Source organism: Ascaphus truei, chromosome 20 (assembly GCF_040206685.1).
Source record: "Ascaphus truei isolate aAscTru1 chromosome 20, aAscTru1.hap1, whole genome shotgun sequence".
In the NCBI taxonomy this organism is placed as follows: Eukaryota; Metazoa; Chordata; class Amphibia; order Anura; family Ascaphidae; genus Ascaphus; species Ascaphus truei.
This window is the reverse complement of record NC_134502.1, coordinates 16,474,818-16,499,975: the sequence shown is the minus strand read 5'-3', so window position 1 is coordinate 16,499,975 and position 25,158 is coordinate 16,474,818. Positions and strand designations below refer to the sequence as shown.

At 44.5% G+C, this 25,158-nt stretch overlaps 1 protein-coding gene across 1 annotated transcript; it reads left to right on the top strand.

Moving 5' to 3' along the window:
- Positions 1-2,848: 2,848 nt before the first annotated feature.
- On the top strand, positions 2,849-24,790 carry LOC142470954 (extracellular calcium-sensing receptor-like). Its single transcript, XM_075577760.1, has 7 exons — positions 2,849-2,875; positions 10,348-10,454; positions 14,264-14,555; positions 19,159-19,971; positions 20,307-20,534; positions 20,822-20,945; positions 23,859-24,790. Exons 1-7 carry the CDS (start codon positions 2,849-2,851, stop codon positions 24,788-24,790), a joined length of 2,523 nt encoding a protein of 840 aa, XP_075433875.1.
- Positions 24,791-25,158: the final 368 nt, after the last annotated feature.

The following is a 25,158-nucleotide window of genomic DNA, read 5'->3' as shown; positions in this document are numbered from 1 at the left end:
GCCAGTATTCCCGCAATGTTACGTGACGTGAAGGATTTTAACATGGCGGGGATACCGGCACCCCATAACGGGGCCTGTATCTCAGGAAGCAGGGGGTCCCCGAGATTTAAATCAATGTGGTTCAGCTCAGGAGACCCCTGGCTCACGCACACTATGAATAAAAATAAAAGGTAATGAAGGGGTTAAGGCATAAAAGCAGGTTTATTGGGGGCAGATGGTGTGAGTGACGGGGGTGCTTGTCCCTTCACAAACCCCCTCTGCCCGCCAAAAACATTACAATATGTACTACCCACCAATACACAAACAACCAACCCCCTGTGCCCCCACATACATTTTTTTTTTCTGCACAGAATTTATACCAGAGGCTGGCGGGGGTCCTCGGGTGGTCCTCATGGGTGTCTGGGGGTCCTTGGGTGGTTCCCACGGGTGTCCTGGGGCCTCCAGGTTATCCCTGCGTGTGTCCGGGGGCTCTACAGGTGTCCTCGGGTGCTCCCCGCGGGTGTCTGGGGTTCCCCGCTTGCCTGCGATATCAATCCTGTGCATAAAAAAATGCAATTAACCAATTTATTGGCACAGTACCACACCAATGCCCTATAGGAATGGTCTGTCATTATGCCAGTCATTGGGCAACCTGCAAAAAAAACCATGCATCAAAACAAAAAGACATTAATGTAGTGTACATTATCTTAAAAAAATTAATAAATAAATAAACCAATTGATTGGCACAGTACCACACCCATACCCACAGGGCATGAGCTACCACCATGCCAGGCAATATACAACCTGTCAATCACCAAAACAATCACTGTAGAAATCTGCCATGCGCTCCAGGTATAGATGAAACAGGATATGTGTTATCAGTATGAATCAGATGAGCGGAGAGTAATTGGCGAGCATAATCAAATAGGTGACATCCAAGGGGAGGAGATGGGGTAAAGAAAGGGGACAGTGAAAGTCCTCTATATCTTCAGTTGAAACCCTCTAGTATCCTCCTCCCTCACAAAGAAACAGTGCAATGATACAGACAGCATGAAAGTACTCGCAGATTAAGGCAGTGGGGAAAACACCTCTCACTGCTAGATGTATATCAAACACAGAGCTCCCACGGTGAGTCAGGCAAAGGGAAAAACATACCTCACAATGCTCTGCATATACTCCCTTCAGAGCTCCCACGGTGGGTCTGGCAATGGGGAAACACCTCTCAAAGCTCCCTGTGTGCTCCACTCTGTGCGCCTGCTTCAAACTCCTGCAATCAGTAGCACTGCACGTCCGCAGTGTAAGCTTCTCCCTCTCCCCACAGACGGGTGCCTTCAGAGGCCAAATGCAGACACAGAAAGAGACCGGCTCCAGAGCACACCCAAACTGATCCTGATCGCTTGCTTGATCAAACAAAAATAAAAAATCGTGGTCCCAATGTAGAAAAAAGTGAAAAATCTTTGTTGCAGCATACAAATTGAACAGTATAAAACCTCCCATGCGTTTCAACCAATGACTGGTCTTTCTCGAGGAGTGAAAGAGAAAGACCAGTCATTGGTTGAAACGCGTGGGAGGTTTTATACTGTTCACTTTTGTTTGCTGCAACAAAGATTTTTCACTGTTTTCTACATTGGGACCACGATTTTTAATTTTTGTTTATCAAGTGAGCGATCAGGATCAGTTTGTGTGTGCCCTGGAGCCTGTCTCTTTCTGAATCACCAAAACAAGCCTCAAATTAAAAACACATCCAATTATAATGTATCAAATAAAATCCACATTGCATTGAAATAACACAACAAAATCCCCTGTGGGCATGGTCTGTCACTATGCCAGTCAATGGGCAACTTGCAAAAAAATACATGCATCAAATAAAAAAGACATTACTGTACATTTTAATTAATAAAAATGCCAATACAGTACCATACTAAAACAAAGCCTGCAAATTAAAAAACAAGCACCAAACAAAAGACATTTACATTGGAATACAAAAGTTACAGTATGCCAACGCAAATACCAACCTAAAATAAAAAAATGCAACATTATTTAAAATACAAGCCATCTTTCCTTACTTTTTGATGTCTTCACCCACCGAATCAGACTCCAACACCAACACCAGTGAGAGAATTGAGAAAAATGGATATTAAAAGGGGGTCTGACGCAAACAGCACTAAGATCTAAGCAGCCATGTTGCTTGACTAGTATTGTCAGCCAGGCTGTCTTGTCTGCTATAAGTCTTGTCTGCTATACTGTAAGTCTTGTCTGTCATTCATTTTGTAAGCTGTTTTCTGTGGAATATGTGTGTTTGAACTGAATGTGTGAAGCAGAGACGCTCTCAGCAGATATCCTTGAATTCAGCCAGCTGCAAAGATGAGGAGCGATCAGAGATCAAAGAATGGTATGAGGGAGGTTGAGAAAGCGTAAAGGAGTAGGCCAGAAAATAATGAGGGACCTTGTTATAGTTAGCGGGAATCTGAGATAAGCACAGCCTCTCACAGTGTAAATAATGATGTTAGGTAAGAGAAACAGCTAAGACAGCAATTTCCATGATTAACCCCCTTGAAACAAATGTACCCCAGATATGTAGAGTTTGGTATAATGAGTTTTGCTGATTAACACATATTCATTTTGTTTCTTTATTATACTATTATGTAATTTTTAGTGGCGCACAAGTCACCCCATAAAGGGGCGTGAGCTTTAGTTTTTAGGGTATAAATATATTGTATACCATATTACCTATGAGAGAGCTTTTGTTTTGAAGCTGTCTCCACTGTGTGCACCTGAAAAAACTAATTTGCTAACTGAATGTTTGTTGTAACATTTTTTACAGCTTTCACACCAGCAATAGCAGCAGCAACTCCTGGTCAACGACGCAATGGTCCTCAACAGCCACGGTCCAAAGGTAAAATCTTTCATTATTTTTCTTCTTTCTTTTCTTCTTTCTTTTCTTCTTTCTTTTCTTCATCTGTAATTTGTAATCCATTTTTGGGTCTTCTTTATCTTCATCTGTACTTGTAATCCACTCTTGGTTCTTCTTAATCTTCATCTGTTCTTCATCTGTCAATCCAATTGGGAATCCATGTTGCTTCTTCAGCTCCATTGTGATGGTAGGGGTAGCTGGCGGACCTAATAAAGAGAAATCTCAGTTAGTGACCCCTAAAATAAAGTGTAACTTGGCTGTCCTAGTAATATTTCATCCAGTCAAATCTCTTTAATATCGGGGGAAGAACAGGGAATGTGTAAATGTAACACATGTCTGTAAGAATGTATTTCAAAGCATTATTTATAAAATATTTTACCAGGAAGTAATACATTGAGAGTTACCTCTCGTTTTCAAGTATGTCCTGGGCACAGAGTTAAGACAAATAATACATGGTTACAAATACAGTTACATAAATGAACAGGGTATACATTATATACAAGATATTGCATGCACAGTTAAAGAAAATATATATTATGGGCGTATGAAACTGTTACAGACCAGATTAAAATGTGAGACAGCCTTAGATTTGAAAGAACTTAAACTGGTGGTGGATGTGAGAGTCTCTGGTAGGTTGTTCCAGTTTTGGGGTGCACGGTAAGAGAAGGAGGAACGGCCGGATACTTTGTTGAGCCTTGGGACCATGAACAGTCTTTTGGAGTCTGATCTCAGATGATAAGTGCTGCATGTGGTAGGGGTGAGGAGCTTGTTCAGATAGCTGGGTAGCTTGCCCATAAAGATTTTAAAGGCAAGACAGGAAAGGTGAACTTTGCGCCTAGACTCTAGTGATGACCAATCTAATTCTTTGAGCATTTTGCAGTGATGTGTGTTGTAGTTGCATTGAAGAACAAAACGACAAATTGAATTGTAGAGGGTGTCAAGTTTGCTAAGGTGGGTTTGAGGTGCCGAGCCATATACTATGTCTCCATTGTCAATAATTGGCATTAGCATCTGCTGTGCGATACGCTTTCTGACCAGGAGACTTAGGGAGGATTTGTTCCTGTAAAGTACCCCTAGTTTGGCATAGGTCTTGGTTGTCAGGGTATCAATGTGCATTCCGAATGTTAAGTGGGAGCCAAACCATAAGCCCAGGTATTTAAAACTAGTGATAAGGGTTAGGGTGGTGTTAGCGTTGGTTCTAATCTGGAGCTCAGTCGCTGGCAGCTTTAAATTTTAGTCTTGGTCCCAAATACCATTGTTACAGTCTTGTCAGTGTTTAAAAACAGTTTGTTTTGGGAAATCCAGTTTTCGAGTCTCAAAAAGTCAGACTGAAGTATGTGTTGAAGGTCAGAGAGGCTATGGCTGTGTGCATATAGGATTGTGTCATCTGCATACATGTGTATTGAGGCTTCCTTACAAGCTGTGGGAAGATCATTGATGAACACTGAGAAGAGTAGGGGCCCCAGAACAGAGCCTTGCGGGACACCACAGGTGATATCCAGGGGGTTGGAGTTAGAGCCTGAGATGGACACATGTTGGGATCTACCTGCTAGGTAGGACTGAAACCAGTTTAAAGCATGCTTCCCTATTCCAGTGCTCTGGAGTTTGTTAAGCAGGATAGCATAATCAACAGTATCAAAAGCCTTTGCAAAATCTAGGAATATTGCACCAGTGTGTTGTCCCCGTTCCATTCCACACTGAATTTCATTGCAAACTTTTAGCAGGGTAGTTACGGTGGAGTATTTGGGGCGAAAGCCAGATTGGAATTGGCTAGGGACATTTGTCTTGGTATAGTAATCGCTTATTTGGGAGTGGACACATTTTTCCATGACTTTGGGTAGAATTTGGAGAAGTGAGATTGGCCTGTAGTTTGAGACAGTGTTTTTGTCCCCACTTTTGAAGATTGGGACAACTCTGACAGTTTTCCAGGTCTTAGGGATATGGCCGGCAGACAGGATAGAGTTGACTATGGAAGAAATTGGTTTGGCAATGGCTGGGGCACCAAGTCGTAGGAACCTAGATTGTAGTAAGTCAGGTCCACATTGGCTGCTTAGTTTTAATTTGAGGAACGCTTGTGTAATCTCCTCTTCAGATACTGGGCCAAATTGAAAATTGTGGGCAGTGTTGGGAGGGGGTGGGGCTATGTGGGTACTCCCAGGATGAGATTCAGGTTTGTGGTTTGGGGTGCGTTTCGCTAATAAGTTAATGGCACACCCCACAAAGTAATCACTGAATGCATTTGCAATGTCAGTGGGGTTTGTCAGAGTAATATCCCCCTTAGTGATATTACTTGGTTGTTGATGGTTAGGAGGCTGGAATATATTGTTGATAACCTTCCAGAAGTTAGCTGGGTTTTATGTATTCTGGTGGAGATTGTCAGAGTAATATTGTGTTTTGCGTGCCTTTTTTGCCTTGTGCACATGTTCCGCAGGCATCTGTAGTGATTGAGATCCTTGGTAGTGCCAGTTACTTTGTTGCTTTTCCACAAGGTATCCCGGAACTGGTAGAGTGCTATAAGGTCAGTTGTAACCCATGGAAGGTGGGCCCCCCTGTACCCTTATTTTGCGTAGTGGAGCATTGGTATCGCAGAGTTTTAAGAACTCGGCTTGGAAATAGTCGAGCGCAGAATCAGGGTCAGGAATTAAATCGATTCTGTGCCATGGGCAGTTGGTAAGGTCATCCAGAAACTGTGGGTTAAAGTTTTAAATGTTCTAGTGAGGAGAACTTTAGGGCTTGAATGGGGCGGTTTAATTTTCCTTACACAGTACACTATTGCATGGTCACTGAAAATATCAGGAAGGATGCCAGAGGATTGGATTCTGCTGGGGTTTGATGAAAGAATCCAGTCTAGATAGGAATGATTGTGCGATTTCAGGTTTGTCCGTGTGGGTTTGGAAATGTGTTGTGATAGGTTAAGTGACTTGAGTTGTATCTTGATTTTGTTGTTTTTAGGGTCAAGCCAATTGAAGTTGAAATCCCCAAGAACTAACAGCTCACTCTTCTCATTCAGAGAGGAAATGGAGCCAAGAAACTGGGTGATATCAGTCAGGGATTGTAGATGGGGCTTTAGGGGGGCGGTAGATGCCAGCAACCAAGATGGGCTAAGAAAAGGGGAGGCAGATTTTGCCAAATAGAATTTCAAATGAGGGTGCAATTTAACAGTGTAAATTGTAAGGTATCTGCAATATAAAATAACACCCCCCCTCCTCTCTTTGACCTATTTCTCCTAGAAATGGAGTATCCCTGAATGGCGATATTTGCATCAGGGGTTTTAGGGGTTAGCCATGTTTCTGTAAGAACGATGACTTTGGGTTTATTGATAAGGCACAATGCCCTTAGTTCGTCCAGTTTGGGCAGCAGGCTCCGGATATTTATATGGGTGATAGATAGCCCTTTTTGGAATTTAAAGGTGGAATTCTCAGGGACTTGGGACAGAGCTGAAATGGGAGGACCTGGGTTAGGTTCAATATCACCTGCTAAAGAGAGTAAAATTATGAGTAGAAATTTGGGTAGTTGTTTGCAAGTCGTAAATTTGTGGTTTTTGCAATTTGAGTGAGCAGTGGTTGGTGTGCTGGTTTTTAGAGGTTTCCACCAACATTCAGTAGATAGTGCAAGGCTTTTGAGTAGTCCAGGGTGTATGGTGATGTTGGGTGTGGGCCAGGAGGGAGGAGTTTGTAGTGTATAGAGAGAGTAACATCTCCATGAGGCCAGGAGAAAGAAAAAAGTTAAGATACATAGCAGGTTCATTATGCCAGAGGTAGGCAGTGCTTCATGTAGCTGTTGGGAGCAAAGTGAGTGTGTGCAGACTAAACAGCAGGCGTGTGCCTGTTCCTTGTCAAATGTTTTGCTGCATTGCAATGCTGGAGTCAATTCAGGGTTTCAGTGGACTGAGTGGGTGTGGGAGGTATTTTTGTGCAGTCAGTTTTGGGAGAGGCTGCAGGGAAATAAGTTGTAAAGGGGTGGGGGGTTAAAATATGCAGGTTAACAAGCATGGGATCATAGTGTGGTCATATAATCTCATCGTTTGTTGCCTTGAGTAAAAGAGTTTGCAGAAAGATGAAGTCCCTAGTCACCTCTAGTCAAACTATAGTCTATTTATTGTCACTTCAAATGATCACTTTAAATGCATCACTCTCAAGATGCCAATGCAATCCCTGCCAATGCAGGCGGGATGTACAGCTCAACCCCGTTATAACGTGATCCGTTACAACGCGGATCCGCTTATAATGTGATGCAAGCATGGATCCCAATTTTTGTAATTATTTATACTTTACAACACGATTATTGGTGTCTTAAATACTTAATTCTACAATGCATACAATTGTACATTATTTCTAACGCGATCCGCTTATAGCGCGATGTGATTCTTTGGACCCCAAGCACAGCAATATAAGGGGGTTGAGCTGTATTCCCTGTGACAATACTTCCCCCTGGTTTAGAAAGCTGGCATTGTCTTATGGTGTGATTTGTGGCCTGTGTGCAAATCACTATAATGTGCCTTGCAAGAAAGTAAATTAGATATTCCACTTTTACTGTCATTTATATGCAGAAAGTCTAAGCAATCCACTTAGTTGAAGCTCTCCATAGAAATAATAGGATTAAAACAAGGAATGGGACAGCTAGGTGTCAGGACTCATGGGGAGAGGTGAAAGGCTGATGATCAGATCTGGGAGTAAGAGCATTGTACTGTCCGGATTCTGAGGCTCCTACCCAGTGGGAGGTCTTCAGTGCTCTAGCACCCTCTCCTCTGGCTTTTGTGGCACCAACCTAATCCGTGCTCTTATTGGACAGCAGCCCCCTCTCATGTAAAGGATAGACACAGATGGCTATATAAGGGGTACTGCTGATCAGAGCATTAGATTCCCTCAGAGGACCATCTGAGAGACACTCTGGGAAGGAGTGTGAAGACCATCTGAGAGACACTCTTGGAAGGAGTGTGGAGTTGGACTGTGACCAGCTGGAGATACATGTCCAAGGGGCTGTTGTGTGTTCAGAACTTTGATATCCTTAAGCAGAGAAGCGGACACATTTGAAGCGGGTCCCTGCACATAGAAAAGTAGATCTCTTTCCCCAAACCCCCGTAAGTGTGTGTATTTTTTCATTTTGTATTCTTGTGTGTTTCCTAGGTCTTATCCAAAATCAACCTCATTTTATTTCACTGCCTTGTTTTGCCTTGTGACCGATCCCTTAAATATAAATGGTGTTTAAAGACCTGGTCTACCGTGACATCCGTGTCTTCAAATGAGGCTGCACAGGCTTTTATAAAGCCAGTGACTTCACATTTGATTGACAAATGGTTCCCACACCATCTGATTGACTGGGATAACCATGTGACTTTTTAGGGGGGGTGATGTAACGCCATCAAAAGGGAGTGAAGCCAGCCAATCAGAAAGGCTCAGCTTTCTTTCCCTTTAAGATGACGTCACAAAAACCAGAATGCCTGCTTCACATGGTTTACAAGAACCAATAGGATTGGGGGTCATCCTATTGGTTCTAGTAAACCATGTGATGCCAGCCATTTTTTTTAAAGAGGATGTGACATACTGAAGGGATGATGTCACATCCTTTAAAAAACTGGAAGTTGTTTACATGGTGTACATGGTTTACGTTGCCATAGCCACACCATATTGAGTGAATTCATCCATTAAGTAGAGGACGGAATAGGATTCCCTCACACTACTTGATGCCACAGTCCTCGGGTGGTCCCCACAGGTGTCCTTGGGCCTCCAAGTTGTCCCCACCGGTATCTGGGACCCTGGGGTGGTTCCCATGGGTGTGCTGGTGCCCCATAGGGGGGTCTGTGGGCCTCCAGGTGGTCCGCATAAGTGTCTGGGGGCCAACAAGTGGTCCCCCAGTGGTCCCCACGGGTGTCTGGGGGTCCTCGCGGGTGTCAGTGGGTCTCCAGGTGGTCCCCGCTTGTGTCCTCGGGTACAACTGAACATCTGAGTAATATTAGACGAGGTATAATGACACATAGCATCTCCAAATATTTTGATAACTTTCATAACTTTCATTACCATTTAGATTGTAAGTTCCTCGGGGCAGGGACTCCTCTTCCTTAATGTTATGTTTATGTCTAAAGCACTTATTCCCATGATCTGTTATTTATATTATCTGTTATTTATTCGATTACCACATGTATTACTACTGTGAAGCGCTATGTACATTAATGGCGCTATATAAATAAAGACATACAATACAATACAATAACTCTAATCCTAAAGGCTTGGTATTCACTACCATTGAAAATGTAACCCAACATTGGAGAGGCCGTAGTAGAGATATACATTTAAGTAAACGAGAGATGTATTGGATCCATAGACTCTCATACCTAATGGTCTTAACACGGATTTTGAATTAGCACCATTCCTTAATTAGCCTTGAGGTCCATCCGCTATTTATCTAACAGCACCCTTTATAGATATCTCTACTATACTCTCTCCTCTGTATACATTCAATGGGATCATCTACTATGGTCAATATATGTGTGTCTCTCTTGTTGAGTTTTGCTTCATAATTTATATTATGACTAATTGATATCTTCTCTCTCTCTCTCTCCCCCTTTTCTCCTTGTGCTGAGTTATTTTTCTGATATCTCTCCCTTAAGTATATTGTCTAGTTTAGTAATTCTAGATAATGTCTGTTTTTTAACATTGTTTTTTAATATAGTTTTTAGCGCGCCGTTATTTTGACCACCGTGTTATGTACTCTTTATTGAGCGAACCTGTGAGAAATTTGCTATCTGATTAAACCAATTAAATAATTAATTAAACACACTATTTATATAGTGTACCCACTAGGGGTGTCATTATGCTCCTGAGGAAGCTGACGTCAGTTCAGCGAAACGCGTTGAGCTTTCAACATCCTATGCAGCTGCTCCAGACTTGAAGGTGAAGAGTTTGCCGTGCTGTCTCGCTGTTCACTTCTCCCTCCGCTCAACCGGAAACTGTCAGTCCTTGCCGGATGTGACGTCAGACGCCATCAACCGCGACCCGACTGAGGGAACTCTGAAGTGAACGACAAGCCTACCATCCGTTCTGGCGTTTCTCTACTGCCTCAAGTAAATTCTTACGTGCCTGTTATCCATGTACACATTGTGAGTACATTTCTTATGCCTTTTACTTTATAAATTTGTCTATTGGTCCACACCATGGTCTCTCCTTGTTGTCTTCCATGAACATCATCCTGAGTGAGAGTCCTCCTGAGTTACCATCCACTTTGTTCCCTGTTTATGCTGTGTTTCCACTTACCTGTTGTAAGTAGGCAATTCAATCGAGCCAAGATTTTACTTTATTCATGAGTGTGTGAACTTGCTGCACCATCATTTTCTATTTTCTTTTTTGGGGTGTTCCTGAACCATCGCTCCCTTCAAAACCCTGGATACCAGAACAAATTAATAATGCATAAGTACAGTCAGGTCTTTTATATGTCTGTTGTGTACTCATTGTGTCCAGTCAGCAATTGTGCAGGAGAAAGAATATAAAAAGAAGACACAGAGCATTGAGTTTTACAGTTTTTATTATGAAACGCCTAAAATTGATAACTTCTTCAGGGTCTTCAAGTACCAAGGTCAATTCACAATGGACCACTGTGGTAGACATGGTTTATATCTGTTTTTTTAAACACCTGCAAGTCGACACAGTAGTACAAGCACTCTACACATTACAATTCATTACAATTCATGACTTTCTGCCACCTGGCGGATACGCGAAGAATTGCATCCAATTAAATCCGAAGCCATTAACGTAAACAGACCAACCGCGGATCAACCGTGGGTGCTAGACAGCATGAATGCGGCATGAACGCGGGAATGAAAAATGAATACTGCGTGGATTACAGCAGATCCAACGACAATGGCTCGGTGATTTTTAGAATAATTGCCACTGCAGCTGTATAGAGGTCAAGGAACATTAGCAAGAAGCATACCGGCTGGCCACTACTGCTGCTGATATGAATAATTGGGGCAATAAAAGCCATTATGACAAGAGAGTACATGGGCAAAAGCTACAAGCGCAGGACAGAGTCCTTATCTGTATTCTGGGGATACCAGGTGAGCCCAAATAGTGAATATTTGGAAACCAGAGCCTATGGTAGTAGAGAAGCTATAAGGACTTCCAGTATATTGAGTGAGGCACAGAAAAGGGAGTGGGGCAGCGAAGAACCTACATAGGAATCATCTTTTGCCCATAGGTCAGTTAGTATGATGACATGAGAAAGAAAATATTTGAAGAGTAGCAAATCAACCTAGGAGAAGTGATCGACTGAACAGAGGACAGGGTCCCGCGACTAGCCCACTAAGTCACTGTAGGCGGGATTGTGATGAACAGGACAGCGAAATTGAAAATACAGCAGTGATAGAGAGTAGTGAGCCCCCCGCAAGTGTAAGGTCCGCAGAACATGATTCACCAGTACAAAGTGAATCCTCTGAAAACTAGGGGATATGACAGTTGTACCTCCTGTTTCTCTACACATCCCAAGAGGGAGACTAGACCTCCAATGAGACTCACCTATGATTCTGCAGAAGTGTCGACAGAAATCCCCATGATTAATCAGAATGGCTAAATGGATGGTGCCAATGACATTAGAAATAGGTGACCCTGGGAGTTGGGGAACCATTTGGTGTAGAAATGACGCGATCTGTAAGAAGTGTCTGTGTGTTGGTCCCAACATACGTATGATATTGTGTACCTAGAGATGAGGCATTTATTAGCTTAAATAAATGTTTGAATATAGTTTTATCCTGGTTGATGGGGACATCAGCGTTTTAGCAGGGGGAGGATATAACCCCAGGCCCACAGGTTCCTATCAGGTTCCTCTCCATTGGAAATTAGACTACGAGGAGCCAGTGGAGAGGTTTGTGAAGAAGGAGGGACTAAGAGGGATAGAAGTTATCAAGAGGGGGTCCGCAATGACAGTAGATTAGATCTGAGCAGACTTGAACACAGAAGGTTCATTTGAAGTCTGCAGAGATAGTGCACGTGTGCATGTGAGGACCTGAGCTGAAAGCTACAGTTCCAGAGAGGAAAGGAGATCAGGCGCCTTTGGAGGGGACCCGCAGAGGCCATAAAGACATGCTAGTACCGAAGCACCTATTTGTGAAACAGGCCTGCAACAGGTTCAGTGCAACACGAGCTCCCACGGTGTGCCGGCACCACAATAAGCAAACATACCCGGCATTGGATGACTACAGCACAACTGACACTGACACACACCTGCATATCACTGTTTTGGGATTGTGTTGCGTACATGTACAGTGTGTAATGATACTCTGCTGAGGATCAGAAGGTGACTGAGTTTAATAAGTGTACAGTACTGTAATTCATGAATCAACTGTATTCTAGTTTTTTTCCAACCAGGTTTCATAGAAACACGCATGCTCAGAAATTCAATGATACGCATATGCATTTCAATCAGGTCCGATATCGACACGCATGCACAGCACAGTACTGTATGGTATGTGCAATAATTAATATTGAATATTCTTTCTTTAAAGGCCAAGACGTTCAAGTGCCCGCCAGGTAAAAAAAAAAAAGAACATTGTAAAATTGAAAGAAGAGCCTTTCTATTATTGCATTATTATTTTTATTTTTGTTAGCATTAGGAAATAAAACATGTATTTCTCTAAAACTACTTATTAGTGCTTGAAAGTTTTTACATTTTACTTTTCAATTCAATACCATTACAAACAATTCAATACACTTACAGTACATATAGCATGATACTGTGTGATATCGGATCGTGCGGATATAAACAGGAATTAGTGACTGGTTACATTGCATTTTGTTTTTTAAGACATGACATCTCAAGATCCCCACTTTCATTCCAGCCGGTATGGCAAACAACGTTAAAATTCCATGTTCAGCCCTCAGTCACATTTCGTGGTTCGGGGGAGGACGCTGCAAGGAATACGCAAAGCAACAGTAACCGACTATAGCACTACATCAGTAGTTGTAAGTCTGCTAGCCAAAAGTAGAAGGGTTACATCTGTAAATATTATTGTTCCCCAAATTGCTCACTGCAAAAGGATGACAAATGTATTGATTCATCTCATTGCTAGGGTCATCATACTGAGACTGCTGTCATTTGTCCCTTGTGAGAATGGTTGAGCATGAAAATAAAGAGATGTATATTTGGAATTAGCACTTATTCCCAGGGTGCTGTAATTTCCTTGATAAGATAATTAGGAGAGATGGCATAATTAATATCTGCATTCCCAGGACATCTACACAACTTATAAAACCTGACTTAGGGAGCCCCTCTCCTGTCCTTGTGACACTGACAGACCGAACGAGCCCATCTCCTGTGTGTGTGTTTGACACTGACAGACTGAGGGAGCCCCTCTCCCTGTGTGTGTGACACTGACAGACTGAGGGAGCCCCTCTCCCTGTGTGTGTGACACTGACAGACTGAGGGAGCCCCTCTCCCTGTGTGTGTGACACTGACAGACTGAGGGAGCCCCTCTCCTGTGTGTGTGACACTGACAGACTGAGGGAGCCCCTCTCCCTGTGTGTGTGACACTGACAGACTGAGGGAGACCCTCTCCCTGTGTGTGTGTGACACTGACAGACTGAGGGAGCCCTCCCCCTGTGTGTGTGTGACACTGACAGACTGAGGGAGCCCCTCTACTGTGTGTGACACTGACAGACTGAGGGAGCCCCTCTCCTGTGTGTGTGTGTGTGTGTGTGACACTGACAGACTGAAGGAGCCCCTCTCCTGTGTGTGTGACACTGACAGACTGAGGGAGCCCCTCTCCCTGGGAGATAGAGATGAATCACAGACACAGACAGATCTGCTGTTTATACAGAATGGGAAGATTGCTCCTGGTTATAATGTGGGTTTTATACACATTAGCTGTGGAAGTTTGTATGTGCTGGGAGTCAGGACGAGGCTGCCATCTGTCGAGTGTAAACATTAATCAATATCTGAGCGGTTCTGGAGATGTTATTATAGGAGGAACGTTTTATATTCACCTGGGCATAAACTACAGCAAAAACCTCTTCACAAGTAAACCTAGAAATCTTAATTGTCAGACGTAAGTTTTAATTAAATATAACTATTTTTGGTCCAATAAGAAGAGATAATTTGTGTGAGTGACACTGACAGACTTAGGGAGCCCCTCTCCCTGCGTGTGTGACTATGACAGACTGAGGGAGCTTCTCTCCCTGTGTGTATAACACTGACAGACTTAGGGAGCCCCTCTCCCTGCGTGTGTGACTATGACAGACTGAGGGAGCTTCTCTCCCTGTGTGTATAACACTGACAGACTGAGCTGACATTGCATGTATGTGTGGGACTCCGAGGCTGAGGAGACACTGTTTGTGCATGTGTGACACTAAACCACTGTCTGTGATATTTGTCCTCTCACTCTAGGTTTGATCCCCAGAATTATCAGAGCATGCGAGCGATGATATTTGCTGTGGAAGAGATTAACTCAAACCCTGACCTCCTCCCCAACATCACTCTGGGTTTCCAGATTTTTGACACCTGTGTTGGCACAAGACGGGCAGCAGAGGGGATATTCTGGATAATGTCAGGAGGACATGGAAGCATTCCCAATTACAGGTGTCACAACGGACCACCTCTAGCAGGTGTCATTGGAGACTCTGGGTCCACCCGCTCCATCATAATGGCCCAAATGTTGGGACTGTACAGATACCCACAGGTAAGAGAGTGTATGTGTGTCACTTCTTCATGCTCTCCAAACCTTAGGTCTCTAGTTTAAATGGAGAGTTTCCCAAATCTCTCTCTCTCTCTCCCCTTTTTTTATCCTCCCTATCTTTCTCTCTCTCCCTCCCTCCCTAACTATTTCTCCCATTCTCTCCCTCCCATTCTGTCCCTCTCCCACCCCCCATGATAACTCCCTCTCCCTCCATATTTTTTTCTCTTGCTCTTCCGCCTCTCATCTTAAAATCATCAATATACAAACACTAACCCTATATTCAGTACCAACGTCTAAACCTATACACGCATCTCTCACCCTATAATCCTCATTATACCAACCACAACTCTATATCCCGACCTCTTACAATGTAACCAACTCCAACCCCAATACTATACTGTATGGTCACCTGCCATTTATCACCCTACAACCATCATTATTCCAATCGTATATACGCTGCCAGAGCTGTGTGTGTGGGGGGGTAGGGGAGGTTGGGGAGTTAGTACATGAATAGCAGAGAGTGCTGAACGGGGTGCAGCAGAACAGAGAGAGGAGGCAGAGGGTGAAGGAGAAGAGAGATGGAGAAGGCAGGGTGGCAGGAAGACATAGAGAAGAGGCAGAGGGTACAATGGGCCAGAGAAGAAGGAGGCAGGGGGTGGAGGAGAGATAGGGGGGCAGGGGTGCATTTTCTGGACCCAGACTCATATGTAGCATGTGAGTAAGTCCATATAGCTTAACTCTTCCCCTTTTTAAAGCACACAAATTCCTTCTATTTTCTTCAACTTTATTGAGGGGAGATAAGAGAAATATAAAAGTTCTTGTATGTGGATTGTAATAGCAGATGTCCCTTGTCAGGAGAATAACCTATGAGAGGGAGGTGTCCTGCTGTGGGGAAGTGCTTCTCTGAGGAGAAGGTAAAAGGGATTTCCCTTTCTGAGGGAGCAGTGGAAGAAGTGCCTACTCACTTTGGCTGGTTGTTGGAAAAGAGAGAGCACACTAAGGAGCATAACAATATGCAGATAAAACAGGGGGAGAGGATGAAACCAAACTCAACTGTATTGGTAGGTTGCCAGGGCAACTGAGTAGAAGCTGTGAAAAAGGGGATTACTTGTAACAACTATGTTGCAATATACACAGCTCTGGCTTCTTCAGAGCAGGGGAAAATATGTAACTTTGGCTGGGGAGGTCTGGCAGCCCGAGAGCAGGAAAAATTACAGAAATAAACAATCCTGTTCCAGGACAGTGCAGAAGGACAGAGAGAGGAGGAAGAGGGAGGAGGCAGGGGGTGCAGGACGAGAGAGAGGGAGGAGGCAGGAGGTGCAGGAATACAGAGAGAAGAGGCAGTGGGTGCAGGAGGCGAGAGAGGGAGGAGGCAGGGGGTGCAGGAAGATGGAGAGAAGGGGCAGGGGTGCAGGAGGACAGAGAGAAGAGTAAGAGGGATGGAGGCGGCAGGGAGTGTAGGAATACATAGAAAGAGGCAGGGGGTGCAGGAGGAGAGAGAGGGAGGATGCAGGAGGTGCAGGAAGATGGAGAGAAGAGGCAGGGGATGCAGGAGGTGAGAGAGGGAGGAGGCAGAAGTTACAGGAGGTGAGAGAGGGGAGGCAGGGGTGCAGAAGAACAGAGAGAGGAAGCAGAGGGAGGGAGGAGGCAGAGGTGCAGGAAGACAGAGAGAGAGGGGAAGAGAGGGGAGGAGGCAGGGAGTGCAGGAGAAGAGAGAGGGAGGAGGCAGGGTTTTTTGAAGGCGAGAGAGGGTGGAGGCAGGGGTGCAGGAGAGAGAGGTGGAGGCAGGGGTGCAGGAAGACAGAGAAATGAGGCAGAGGGTGCAGGAGGAGAGAGGGGGATGAGGCAGGAGGTGCAGGAGAGAGAAGGGGAGGCAGGGGACAGCAGGGCAAAGGGAGGAGGCAGGGGCTTCAGGAAGACAGAGAGAGGAGGCAGAGGTGCAGGAGGTGAGAGAGGGAGGAGGCAGAAGGTACAGGAGGAGAGAGAGGAAGCAAGTTATGCATGAGGAGAGAGAGGAGGCAGGAGGTGCAGGAGAGAGGCGTGGGAGGCTGTGGTGCAGAAGGACAGAGAGAAGAGGCAGGGGGAGCAGCAGGCAGCAGGTAGGAGGCAGCAGGGAGATGGCAGGAAGCAGGCAGGCAGTGGTCAGCAGGCAGGCAGCAAGCAGGCAACAGGCAGCAGGTAGCGTGGTATGGTCTATAGTAGGGCCAGGCAATGGAGGGACAGCAGAAAACAATGTGGCAGTGAGATTGATCACAGAGATACAACCTCAAGAATCAGGCAACCCTGATCAGGAAAGAAAGGTCTCATAAAGGCCTGGATAGTCTTAGAGATTGCATTGTGTGTGTGTGTGTGTGTGTGTGTGTGTGTGTGTGTGTGTGTGTGTGTGTGTGTGTGACAGTAGGGGTAGCTGGGGGACCTAATAAAGAGAAATCCCAGCTATTTACCCTTAAAAAAATGTGTAACTCGGCTGTCCTAGTAATATGTCATCCAGCCAAATGTCTTTAATATCTGGGGAAGAACATGGAATGTGTAACTGTAACCCATGTCTGTAAGAAAGTATTTCAAAGCATGCATTCTTTGTGATAAGCCTTCCCCCAGTTTAGAAAGCCGGCATGGTCTTAGGCCTCGTTCAGGGTGCAGGCTTCGGAGGGAGGGCGTGCTGCCGTGCGTGCGGCCGTGGGATACAATGTATTTAAAGTGAACTGTGGTTGTCAGGGTAGTAGCTGCCCTTTCTCCGAAGTAGGGAGTTGACGCTGGCTACAGTTTCAATAGACAAAAAAAATTGTTTTTTTGAAGCTGCAGCAGCGTCACTGGGACCTCGGCAGCCAATGAAATCATTCTTGAGAATGATTTCAAGACTGCAACTTGGATCCCGAACCTCAGGTCTGTAGCCCCGCCCCCTCTCCGTTCCTCAACTCTGAAAAAGTCTGCTGGGGAGGATGAACATACATCGCCCAGCAGACTGCTGCCCTCCCTCCCGAACGCCCGCCCTCCAACTCCTGCCTCTGGCACCCTGAACGAGGCCTTATGATGTGATTTGGGCTAGCTGTGTGTAATTCTAAGTCCTGTCTTCTACATAATTACCGTATGTCTATATTTATGCCTGTGTTAGCAATTCCTCCCAGCTTACATACTTGGTATTGTGTGGTGATGGAATTAACATGTCAGCCTTGCAAGAAAGTAAATGAGATATTCCACTGTTACTGCCATTTCTATGGACAAAGACTAAGCAATACACTTAGTTGAAGCTCTCCGTAGAAATAATAGGATTAAAACCAGAGTTGGAACAGCTAGGTGTCAATACTCCTGGAGCGAGGTGAAAGGCTACTGATCAGATCTGGGAGTAAGAGCATTGTACTGTTCAGACTCTGAGGTTCCTACCCAGTGGGAAGTCTTGAGTGCCTTAGCATGCCCTCCTCTGGCTTTTGTGGCACCCACCTAATGCTCTGATAGCCAAAGAGGGCTATATAAATGGTGCTGCTGATTAGAGCTTTAGATACTCTCAGATGGAGATACACTCAGGGAAGGATTGTGGAGAGACCCTCAGAGGGAGAGACACTCGGGAAAGGAGTGTGGAGATTCCCTCAGAGGGAGAGACACTCGGGAAAGGAGTGTGGAGATTCCCTCAGAGGGAGAGACACTCGGGGAAGGAGTGTGGAGATTCCCTCAGAGGGAGAGACACTCGGGAAAGGAGTGTGGAGATTCCCTTAGAGGGAGAGACACTCGGGGAAGGAGTGTGGAGATTCCCTCAGAGGGAGAGACACTCGGGGAAGGAGTGTGGAGTTGGACTGTGACCAGTTGGAGATACATGTCAGAGGGCTGCTGTGTGTTCAGCACGCTGATATCCTAAAGCATAGAATACCCATTTGAAGTGGGTCCCTGTACCTAGGAAAGGTAGATCTAATTCCCCAGACCCCTGTAAGTGTGTATATTTTTGTATTTTGCATTCTTGTGTGTTTCAGAGAACTTATCCAAAATAAGCCTAATTTTATTTTACTGTCTTGTTTTGCCCTGTGACTGATCCCTTAAATATAAATGGTGTTAAAAGACCAAGTCTACCGTGACAATATAATCTCAGTACAATTAATCTGTGTACTATACTATCCCTCAGTTACATGACATTATATATACAGTCTGCATGTGTGTGTCTGTGCTATCTGTACTACAACTAGAGGTTACAGCACATTATATATACAGTCTGTCTGTATATCTACATACTTTACTAATCCTAGAAGTTACATCACATATATACAGTTTGTGTGTGTGTGTGCATCCTGTACTAGTGTTAGAGGTTATATGACTTTTTATAGAAGTACAACATTGTAGATATGAGATTATATTATGTTGTGTTACATTGACTCTGTATTCCCTTTACCAGCCTTAGAGGTGCCAGGCTCTATATCCCCTGTATCAGCCCTAGAGGTGCCAGATTCTGTATCCCCTGTACCCACCCTAGAAGTGCCAGGCTCTGTATCCCCTGTACCGGGCCTAGTTGTGCAAGGCAATGTACTGCTGTACCAGCCCTAGATGTGCCAGGCTCTGTAAACCCTGTGCCAGCCTATAGATGCCTAGTTCCATATGCCACCTTAATCTCCTCTCCTTTCAGATCAGCTACTTAGCAACCAGCTCCCTCCTGAGCGTCCGTACTCAGTTCCCTTCCTTTTTCAGGACTGTCCCCAGCGACGTTTTCCAGTCCCAAGGGCTGGCACAGCTGGTTTCCTACTTCAACTGGACATGGGTTGGGCTGTTGGCTGTGGACAACGACTATGGGCAGGAGGGCATCTTGGCCACCAAGTTAGATATACTGAGAGCTGGGGCCTGTGTGGCCTTCATCGAGTTCATACTGATAAGCCAAACCGATCGCAATGCCCCGCACATCTCGAGGGTCATCGCAGAGTCAAATGCCAACGTTGTGGTTGTCTTCTCCAGTGATTTATTTTTTCTCCCGGTGGTAGAAGAGCTCTTAAGGCTCAACATCACGGGGAAGAGCTGGGTGGCAAGTGAAGCATGGTCAACCTCAGCCCTGTTATCCAAAGAGCGATACTGGGGTGTCCTGCGGGGCACCATTGGCTTTGCAATGCACAGCGGGCCAATTCCCGGGTTCAGAGAGTTTCTCAATGCAGGCCAACCCCAAAAGACTCCAGATGACAGCTTCATGATTGAGTTTTGGGAGCAGAACTTTGGCTGTAAATGGGAGAGACCAGGGACAAAGTTGCCCAATGGCACCAGACACTGCATGGGTCAGGAGTCTCTTGGGAGTACCTTCAGCACTTTCAATGTTCTGGGAGGGACCTACAGTGTCTACATTGCGGTTTACGCATTCGCCTGGGCTCTGCAGGATGTCCTAACTCGTAGGCTAAAGGGCTGCCCCAAATCAAGCGGGGGATGCACTGACACTTTGGCTTTTCAACCATGGGAGGTATCTTCATCAACCTCCTCTTTGATGTCTATAGCATTTTATCTTACTTTGAGATATGAATAGGTTCAGCAGCTCCTCTCTCTAGTTTAGCGGGGTATCCCTCTAGTGGGATAAGAGGGTGTCTCAAGCAGTGGATTCCTATAAGTTAACAAGGTCAACAGTTGTCTCTTTCACAATGACTCTACTGACTACTGACTGTACAGACGATACCCATATATTACATAAGAGAATTTGACACTACGAAAATACTATTAACTTATAGGAATCATATTTGTAAGACACCCTTTAATTGGCATCCCAGATAGGCTCCTCTGATCCTATTACCTTCCTCTTAGGTTCTGCACTCTATGAAGTCCGTCCATTTCCACACTAAAGAAGAGAAAGAAATGTATTTCGACTCTAACGGGGACATCCCAGCACTGTATGACATAGTCAACTGGCAAATTAGTTCACAGGGAACCATACAGTATGTAAAGGTCGGGAGTTACGATGCTAGTTCCAGGCCTGGGCACACATTAATAGTGAACACTACTGCCATCCAGTGGACAGCGGGGGACACACAGGTATGTGCTGAACTCTGCACTAAATAGTAATGAGACGAATTCAATGCCTCATCTAGGGTGGTGGGGGGCACATTTCTACGGTGTGAGAGAAAGGTCAGTGCCTGAACCTGTCCTCTCCTCTCTCTGTATATTTATGTTATCGATAACTCAGTCTCTCATCTCTCTGTTTATATACTGTACAGGTGAGAGATAGCTCAGTCTCTGTATATTCAATCCTATCTATGAATATAGGTGAATATAAGGTCAGTCTCTGTGTCTCTGTTTCTCAGTCCCCCCTCTCTCTCCAGGTCCCTCACTCCGTCTGCAGTCAGAGCTGTTCCCTGGGTTTGAGGAAGGCGGCTATAAGAGGGGAGCCTGCCTGCTGCTTCCAGTGTGTCCCCTGTCCTCAAGGAGAGATCTCCAACCACACAGGTGAGGGATGAACTTGGTTTTCAAGGTCACTTCAAACTGTGCTGCTTGCTTTCAAAGCAGCATCAAGTAGATCAATCTTGTGTTGATCATTCAGTTTCAACAGAATTATCTCAATATCTCATTAACCACAAGAAGGTTTTCTGGACCCATTTATGACCCCAACCTTAACCTCACTCCCACATTCCTTTCTCACTCATTGCTACTAATGGAACTCCCTTTCATTAAAGCCAGCGCATATTCTACCCTCTTCTTTAGCGGGCACACTACATGTTTTTAGGTCCTGTTTGACCAGCTTTACCTATTAAACAGAGAGCTTGTTGTGTGTGGTATGCTGCATTCTGTACGTTAGGGGACTCTGTAGGAATGACATGGAAGTACCTCCATCCAGCACAATCTAGGAAGGACAAAAATCATAATCAAAAAGGCAACCTGGGGATTTCCTATTTTCCACCATCCATAATTTAATATGCTTTTTTTTTGGTTTCAAATAGTTTTACTAGGCAATTATACAACATAAACACGTCATACACAGTGTACAGCCTAATACAGGAACATTTCTGTCTTTTTTTTGGGGGGGGGGGGAAAGATTGACAACCCTAATTGTCGTACAGGAGAGGCCTTCAAAGAGAGAAGATGAGGAAAGGAAGGACATGGGGGTGGGGGGGAGGGGAAGGGGGAGAGGGTACCCTCCCCGGTCGCCGGGCTTCTGGCTTTATCAGTTTAGGTTTAGAATTGGGATGTCATGATTCTCCTTGTCTGGGTATACAATTTCCCTGCATGGCATGTACGGATTACATTTATCTTATAAAAATTAACCAAGGCTCCCATATTCTGTAGAATGTAGTTACATTTTGCTTAAGGAGAGCCGTTAACTTCTCCATCACTATCACCTCATTGACCCTCTTTTTTATAATTCCTTTGGAGGGTGTGGTTAATCTCTTCCAGGAGGCCGCTATCTCGTATCTTGCCGCTGTGAGAATGAAGGAGATTAATTTCCTAACTGGACGGTCAATTTCGTTCACTGGCCTGGCCACTAGGTAGGTCAGTAGATCAATGGGTATCTCAAGGCCGATGACCTCGTTTATTAAATTTTGGACCTCAGACCAATATTTCACAATTTCTGGGCATGTCCACCAAATGTGGGCCATGTCCCCCCTTTGTCCACAGCCTCTCCAATAGAGATCAAATGCCAGAGGGTATATTTGTTTTAATCTCACTGGAGTAAGATACCAGTGAAATAAAATGTTATATATATTCTCCTTCGTTGTGGAATTGAATATGCTTTTAATAAAGTGGTACAGCTCAACCCCATTATAACGCTATCCATTACAACGCGAATCTGCATAATAACGCGATGCAAGCGTGGCTCCCAATTTACCTATTTATGAATACTTTACAACTCGATTATTGGTATCTTAAATACTTTATTGTACAATGCATATAATTGTACATTATTTCTAGCGCGATCCGCTTATAACACGATGTGATTCTTTGGATCCCAAGCACAGCGTTATAAGGGGGTTGAGCTGTACTTAGACATTCTAGTGTCTTCTTTTTGTCCATTTGGTCAATGTTTACTTTTCTATGTTGTGTGATTTTTTTGATGCATTATCTTTATATTGCCAATAATACCATCCATATATTTTAACTCTTCCCCTAACTGCTGATCTGACTGCTCCCTTTAACCCCTCCCCAACTTCTCCTATAGCCGCTCACTATATCTCCTCCTCTAACTGCTCCTATAACCTCTCTCTATAACAGTTCCATTCCCTTCTCATCTAACTGCTTCCTATAACTTCCTATGACTCCCTTCTTCCCTTATGAGATATTATTGGATGATATTTCTCTGGGGCTTTTTGTTTGCCTTACTCTGGATCAATATACAGTAAGTACAGATATAGGATAAAGTATCTGTCATCTAAATGTATGCATGGGTAGAGCTTGATTGACGTATGTCTTTTTTCAACCTCCTCTGCTATGTAACTATGTAACTATGTTACTCCTCCCCTAACTATTCTTACCTATTCTTACCTTATTCATAACCATTCCCTACAACTCCTCCACTAATGACTCCTATAGTCTATAAATATAAAAGGCATAGGTATGTTTCCGTACAAAGGTTCATCTGTTACAGAATTAATAAGGACCAACTGGAATGCCTCTTCCAGTAGAGAAGCAAGAAGGGGAAGATACAGAGAGAAAGACAGCAAGGAGGGGATAGGTGACAGAGAGAGATGTATGTATGTATGTATTTTTTTATTTATATAGCGCCATTAATGTACATAGCACTTCACAGCAGTAATAGATGTGAAAATCCTTTAAATAACAAATAATACAAATAACACATAATAGGAAGAAGTGCTTCAGACATATAAGTGACATTTTTATGAAAAGGAGTCCATGCTCCGAAGAGTTTACAATCTAATTGGTAAGTAGGCTGAATGTACAGAGACAGAAGGAAGGAGTTCTGGTTAGTGCATCTGCAAGGGACCAAGGTTTATCTATGAGGTGTAAAGTATCAGCCATGGTGATAGCAAGGAGAGGAGGAGACAGAGAGAGACAGCAAGGAGAGGTGCAGACAAAGTGAGACAGTAAGGAAAGGACGAGACAGAAGAAATGAGTAGGAGAGGAGAGTGTAGTGTGCACAGAGAGGAGACGATAAAGTAAGCAGAGAGTGCTAAGAGAGGGGAGGAGAGATTTCAAAGAGGAACAGAGCATGATGGAGTCACAATATGGTGGGGAAGAGGGGGCAAGAGACAGCAATGCATTACCAGGAGGGGTGAAAACAACGAGTGATGTTTAAAAACCTTTACAATCTGCTAGATTGAAGTATGTTACGTAGGGTACAGCTAATTCCATATAACTCTTCCCTTAACTGCTCCTCAATCATAATATGTGTTTGGTTTCTTTCAGACTCCATTGACTGCCTTCGATGCCCGTGGGACCAGTTGCCCAATGTCCAACAGGACAGATGCCTCCAAAAGACAGTTGAGTTTCTTTCCTATGAAGAGCCCCTGGGTGCAGCTTTGGTAGCCACTAGTGTCACTTCATCCATGATCCCAGTTGCCCTCTTGGGGATTTTCAGCCACTACAAATCCACTCCCATTATCCGAGCCAACAACTATTCTCTAAGTTGTCTTCTTCTGTTGTCCCTGTCCCTCTGCTTCCTCTGCTCTTTGAATTTCATAGGTTACCCTCAACCTAAGAAGTGTCTTCTTCGTCAGGTGGCATTCGGCATGGCCTTTACCCTCTGTGTCTCCTGTGTCCTTGCCAAAACCATCACTGTTGTCATTGCTTTCAGGGCCACAAAGCCAGGAAGCAACCTTAGGAACTGGACAGGGACAAAGGTGTCCTACTTTGTCATCGGACTGAGTGTCCTTATTCAGCTGTGCTTGTGCTTTACGTGGCTCTCAAGTTCCCCTCCCTTCCCAGAACACAATGTACAAACACAACCAGGGATCATTATTGTTGAGTGTAATGAGGGCTCTCCCACTGCCTTCTGGTGCATGCTGGGATATCTCAGCCTCCTGGCCACAATCAGCTTCATCTTTGCCTTCCTGGCCAGGCAGCTCCCTGACAACTTTAACGAGGCCAAGTTCATCACCTTCAGCATGCTGGCCTTCCTCAGTGTCTGGGTGTCCTATATCCCGGCCTCCCTCAGTGCCCGTGGTAAGTACACCGTGGCTATGGAGGTCTTTGCCATTCTGTCTTCCACCTGGGCCCTGCTGGTCTGTATCTTTGTTCCCAAGTGCTTCATCATCCTCTTCAGGCCAGAAGTGAACACGAGGGACAATATAATGGGGAGAGGGAGAAATATAAAAAAACTAAGAAGATTCAACCATTGATGGTCAACTCTTAGTAATTCTGTTTTTCTATCTCCCCCTTTCTCTTCCATTTTTCTATTCTCTCCATAGCTTCCCTTTTTCTTTCTCTTTTCCTTTATATCTTTGATCTGTCAGACTTTCTCTCTCTCGCTCTCCTGCCCTCTCTCTCTCTTAAACCTAGATACACAGATTGCGGTTACCTCCGCGCTAATGAAGAAAAAATCACCCGGCGCTCTTGTGAAAATGCTGATAATGATATAATCGTGAAAATACTAATAGATTAATAAAATATAGTGATGGTTAAAAAAATAAATATAAAAAAGTGCATGAAAGTGAAAAAATTGATAGTAATAACCGGTGCCTCTTCAGCTTCAACCCACGTTGAACAC

Bases quoted from the DNA above. Each gene is read 5' to 3' on its own strand.
- LOC142470954 (XM_075577760.1), top strand. From the start codon at position 2,849: ATGGTCCTCAACAGCCACGGTCCAAAG. The intron at 2,876-10,347 runs GTAAAATCTTTC...CATTGTGTCCAG, and splicing joins TCAACAGCCACGGTCCAAAG to TCAGCAATTGTGCAGGAGAA. The intron at 20,946-23,858 runs GTGAGGGATGAA...GGTTTCTTTCAG, and splicing joins AGAGATCTCCAACCACACAG to ACTCCATTGACTGCCTTCGA.